The sequence below is a fragment of the Carlito syrichta genome, unplaced genomic scaffold, assembly GCF_000164805.1.
Source record: "Carlito syrichta isolate Samal-C Ts95f unplaced genomic scaffold, Tarsius_syrichta-2.0.1 Scaffold308154, whole genome shotgun sequence".
In the NCBI taxonomy this organism is placed as follows: Eukaryota; Metazoa; Chordata; class Mammalia; order Primates; family Tarsiidae; genus Carlito; species Carlito syrichta.
The window spans coordinates 323035-328346 of NW_007252250.1; the positions used below are offsets into that span (position 1 = coordinate 323035).

The 5312-nt window shown below is 56.1% G+C and overlaps 1 protein-coding gene across 1 annotated transcript in view; it reads left to right on the top strand.

Annotated features, from left to right (window-relative positions):
• LOC103267511 (serine/threonine-protein kinase BRSK1) overlaps positions 1-5312 on the top strand; it is a 16541-nt gene extending 11229 nt beyond the window's left edge. Inside the window, 6 exon segments of the mRNA XM_021716082.1 lie at positions 1-109; positions 538-586; positions 679-802; positions 1466-1664; positions 3340-3429; positions 4998-5312. The exon segment at positions 1-109 is cut by the window's left edge and continues 75 nt beyond it. Of these exon segments, the coding sequence (XP_021571757.1) occupies positions 1-109; positions 538-586; positions 679-802; positions 1466-1664; positions 3340-3429; positions 4998-5155 (729 nt within the window). The 3' untranslated portion in view covers positions 5156-5312.

Below are 5312 nucleotides of genomic sequence, written 5' to 3' on the forward strand. Positions count from 1 at the left end.
CCCCCTAGCCCTGGAGGGGGCGTCGGGGGAGCCGCCTGGAGGAGCCGTCTCAACTCCATCCGCAACAGCTTCCTGGGCTCCCCTCGCTTTCACCGACGCAAGATGCAGGGTGTGTGTTGCGTCTCTGGCTGCAGGGGCTGGGGGCGCGGACTGATTGATGTGGGGGGGGTGCTGGCGGCTGAAAACCTGGTCCTCAGGGATGTCCCCTTGAGGTCTCCAGGGAGGAAGGCGCTGGGGGCCCGGATTCCCACGCTCTGAAAGACGGGGGCGTGGAGAGGGGGTTTTCCGCAGAAATGCTGGTGTTGGGAAGAAAGGGTGGGGCCTCTAACTCTGGGGAGGAGCCATAAAGGGCACGCCCCCTTTCTCGGGGTCACCTCCCCATTGGCCCGTGGTTTGTTTGCTGCCCCGCCCCCGGAGGAGCGCGGCCTAGCCGAGTCGGCCTTCCTGGGGTCAGGAACCCGGGAGAGGAGGCCTGTGTGCTGGCCGCTAGGACGGTGGACACGCGTTGAGGGCCTTCTCTCTCCTCCCTCCACCCAGTCCCCACCGCTGAGGAGATGTCCAGCTTGACGCCCGAGTCCTCTCCAGAGTGAGTCTAACGGGGAAAGAAACTGGAGATGGAGGGCGGCGTCATTCCCTCGGCGCCCCCCGACCCTCCGCCCACCGTCCCCTCCCGCGCAGGCTGGCAAAGCGCTCTTGGTTCGGGAACTTCATCTCCTTGGACAAAGAAGAACAGATATTCCTCGTGCTAAAGGACAAACCTCTCAGCAGCATCAAAGCGGACATTGTCCATGCCTTCCTGTCGGTGAGGGGCCTGGGTCCCCTTTGTGTGGCCACGCTGGAACTACGAATCCCAGCAGCCCCTGGGGCTTGCCCCCTTAGCACTGGCCTGACTTCCTCCTGGGGCTCATGGCACTGGTAGTTTTCCAGCCAGAGTTGGGTTGGGTCAGTCTGGGGGCAGAGAGGCGGTAGAGGTTCATTGTGCTCAGAGGCCTGGAAGTGCTGAGTAGCATCCTGGATTGTAGTTTCCCTGATACTCTGTCCCTGGGTATTGGCGAGTAACCATTCCCCTACTGCCAAGTTGGAAGTTCGCAGAAGAAACAAGTTTTCCCAGCAGCCTTCGGGGCTGCCCACCACTGGGCCTGTGGCTCTTTATGCTAGGGACAGTGGAACTTAGTTTTGGAGATAGATATGGCTACGGTCAGTGTGGTCTTGGAGCCTGGGGCTGTCACTGGAAGCGGACATCAGAGTCCTCGTAAAGTTGGAATTTGGTTGTTCACTCTGTGCCCCCTGATAATAGGACAAAGAAGACTACAAGTCCCAGCAGGCAGTGGGGCCTCCCTATGCCTTTTCTGTTAGTCTTTCTCGCAGTGGCTGATGAGACTTGTAGTTCCTTGGCCAGAGCTGGTTGGGGCATTGGTTGTCCGGTCCCCGGATCACCCCATCTTTGTGTTCCCACCTCTGTCAGATCCCCAGCCTGAGTCACAGTGTGCTGTCACAGACCAGCTTCAGGGCCGAGTACAAGGCCAGTGGCGGCCCCTCCGTCTTCCAGAAGCCTGTCCGCTTCCAGGTGGACATCAGCTCCTCTGAGGGTCCTGAGCCCTCCCCCCGACGGGATGGCAGTGGGGGCGGTGGCATCTACTCCGTCACCTTCACTCTCATCTCCGGTGAGTCTTTCTCGACTAGATTGTCCTCAGCCTAGTGACTGGGATGCTCACACCAGCTGAGATGGGACAGTGCCCCAGGAGTGCTGTAAGAGACAGGAAATGGCACTCGGTTGGTGCTGGCTCCATGAGCCACCTCCTCACACAGACCCCTGTATCCTTTCCACCCTCGTTCTCTCATCAACATTTAACAGGTGTTTACGATGTAAATGAAAAATGTGTTATTTCCCTGAAGCTTCCAAGCAGCCTCTGAAGTGTTCATGATCACCTATTTTACAGAGGAGAAAACCAAGTCCTAGAGAGGCCAGTAGACTTTCCCAGAGTCATACAGTAAATGGTGGCAGAGCAGGGGCTCAACCTGAGCCTCCTGATCTCACAGGAGAGAGCCAAACTCTTTCTGCTACTTTCAGACAGTAGATCAGAAGGGCAGAAACACAGCATGCACCTCTCTCACATCTATCCTACCCAGTGCAGACATCATCAGTCAATTGCAGCACTGCTTCCTGCAGCGCTCAGCCACAGCTTCAGGAAGTTTAATCCCAGGCAGTCATGACCCATCAGGAGTGGGCACAAGAGAAGAAATCCATGGCAATGCCTTGCTTCTGATTCTCCTTGGTTCCGAGCCCTGCTAGGGAGAGTTTGATTACCAAGGGGTACCTTTGGCCTTCTTGTCACCACTATTTTTTTTTCTCTTTAAGTCGAGGTCTCCCTCTGTTGCCCAGGCTGGAGTGCCATGGCATGATCACGGCTCACCACAGCCTCAACCTCCTGGGCTCAGGTGATCCTCCTGTCTCTGCCTCCTGAGTAGTTAGGACTATAGGCTGTGCCACCATGCCCAGCTACTTTTTATCTTTTTTTGTAGACACGATGTTTTATGAGGTTGTCCAGCCTGGGTCACCAATCTTAATATGCCAGAGTGATGAACAAGGCTTGCTCTGAGGATTTTTAAACCACACTGCTGTGGAACCCTGTGGGGGAGGGGTGTTCCATCACCAAAGCCAAAACCAGTTACAGTGCTGTTATTTTTCTCTCCCCTTTTAATATGCAAATTTTTCTCAACTTTAAGATTTTTTTTCTATGTATTTTTCTTATATTTCTGGCCCTTTGTGGCCTCAACAAGAGCCTAACAAGCAATAGCATGTATTTAGATGGAAACCAACACCCGTCTCGCTCTGCTGCCCAGGCGGGAGTGCAGTGGCGTGATCACAGTTCACTACAGCCTAGGCCTCCTGGGCTCACGTGATCTTCCTGCCTCGGCCTCCTGGGTAGGTGGGACTACAGGCACACAACAATAATGCCCAGCTTATTTTTTATATATTATTATTTATATATTATATGTATTAAGTATACTTTATATTTTGTAAAGATGGGGTTTCACTATGTAGCCCAGGCTAGTCTTGAACTCTTGGCCTCCAGCAATCCTCCTATCTCAGCCTCCCAAAGCGCCGGTACTACAGGCATGAGCCACCGTGCCTGGCCCTGTTATTTGACGGTGTTCTTGAATAGCAACACAGAGACCCACATATAAACCATAGATTTATGCCAGCCCCAACAGAGCACAGGAAACTGAGACAAAGAGGAAAAGAGGTGTTTGCTCAGTAGAGGAACTAGCTTCTGCAGGCTCAGAGGGCCTTCTCTGTACCCAACCCCCCGTTTCCCTGCCCGCCTGTCCCTCCAGGTCCCAGCCGTCGGTTCAAGCGTGTGGTGGAGACCATTCAGGCGCAGCTGCTGAGTACTCATGACCAGCCCTCAGTGCAGGCCCTGGCAGGTGGGTAGCGGGGGCTGTGGGTGGCAGACAGGTGGCCAGTGTGACCAGGTGCTCCAGGCTTTGGCATGCAGACAAGGCCTCCTGTCAGGCTGTTTTGCTGCTGTGTTGCTGAGGTCTCACTGCAAAGTTGGAAGCTGGGGTCCAAGGAGGGACTCCCTCACAAGCTGAGAACGGGCCTCCTGGAGTCCCTCTGTTGGGGGAGTGGGACATCCTGCCCACAGACATTCTGGGCTTCTATTCAGGAGGAGAGAACCGGCCCTCCCAGTCTGCCTGGGACCGAGCAGGGGTTTCCGGAAGGCAGGGCTTTGAGTCTAAAACCAGGACTAGTGGGTCACATTCTGGATGGTCCCCAGCCACTAGGGCCGTTTGCTGAGTTCGTGGGGGCATATGTGGGATCTTTGCTCCAGGGGATCCGGCCTCCCTGGGCTCACCAGCCTCAGTTGTTAGCATGTGGCCAAGGACAGAGTGGAGACCAGGCCTTCACAGGGTTTGTTCCTAAGATGTCTTGGTCTGTTCAGGCCGTTGTAACAACATGCCATAGACAGGGCGGCTTGTAAACAGCAGGTACGTATTGCTCACAGTCTGGAGGCTGGAAGTCCAAGGTCAAGGCGCCAACAGGTTCAGTGTCTAATTAATGAGGCTGTTTACTGGTTCACAGATGTCACCTTCTTGCTGTGTCTTCACATGGTGGAAGGGGTGAGGGACTCGCTGGGGTTTTTTATAAAAGGATGTGAATCCCCTTCGTGAGGGCTCCACCCTCATGACCTGATCACCACCGAAGGCCTGAATTCCTAATAGCATCACTTTGTATTAATTTTTTTTTTTGAGTTGGAGTCTCACTCAGTCACCCAGACTGGAGTGCAGTGGCCGCTCCCGGCCAACGCAGCCTCGACCTGCTAGGCTCAGGTGATCCTTCTTCCTTAGCCTTCCAAGTAGCTGGGACTACAGTCACACGCCACCAAGCCCAGCTGGTTTTTTTATTTATTGTAGAGATGAGGTCTTCCCAAATTGCCCAGTCTGCTCTCAAAACCCTGGACTCAAGCAGTCCTCTCGCCTCCACCTCCCAAAGTGCTGGGATTACAGGCATGAGCCACTACTCCCGGTTGCCACATAACATTTCTAACAATCCGGGCAACAGAAAGCAGGCAGGAGGAGTTGGGGGCTCAGGCTATGAATTTTATGTGTGGCCCCAGCAAGCTGTCCCCTGGCAAACAGCATCGTAACCCGGATCTCTGAGAATCCCTCCTATAGTCCAGCCCAGGTCTGGCTTGGACTAACTCTGCCCCTCTCCCAAAGCCACAAGGGCCGCAGAGGGCCCAGGGTGCGGCCTCCATTCTAGGGAAGCCAGGCCTTGTTGCTAAGGGCGTGGCCCCCTAGCAACAGCCTCTGGAGGCTTCCAGCCCCTTGGCGGTGGGCTTGATGGATCCCCATCCCAGATCAGAGCTGGAGGCTGTGGCTGGAGGCCGTGGTCCCTGAGACCCTCTGATGAGGAGACCCCGCCCCTACCTCCTGAGCACAGACACCCTGACCTTGGGCTGTGGAGCCCACGCAGAGCCTCTCCCCCACAGATGAGAAGAATGGGGCCCAACCACGGCCCGCTGGGACCCCACCCCGGAGCCTGCAGCCTCCACCTGGCCGCCCAGACCCAGAGCTGAGCAACTCTCCCCGCCGAGGCGCCCCCAAGGACAAAAAGCTCCTGGCCACCAATGGGACCCCTCTGCCCTGACCCCAGGGGGCTGGGGAAGGAGGGGAGCCCCCCACCCCCCTTCCCTGCCCCCCAACTGTGAATCTGTAAATACGGCCCAAGGAATATGTCGGGAGGGGGGCGGACACACAAAAACCGGCCTTGCCCTGCAGGGATGGGGCTCCGGGGGGCCGTGCCC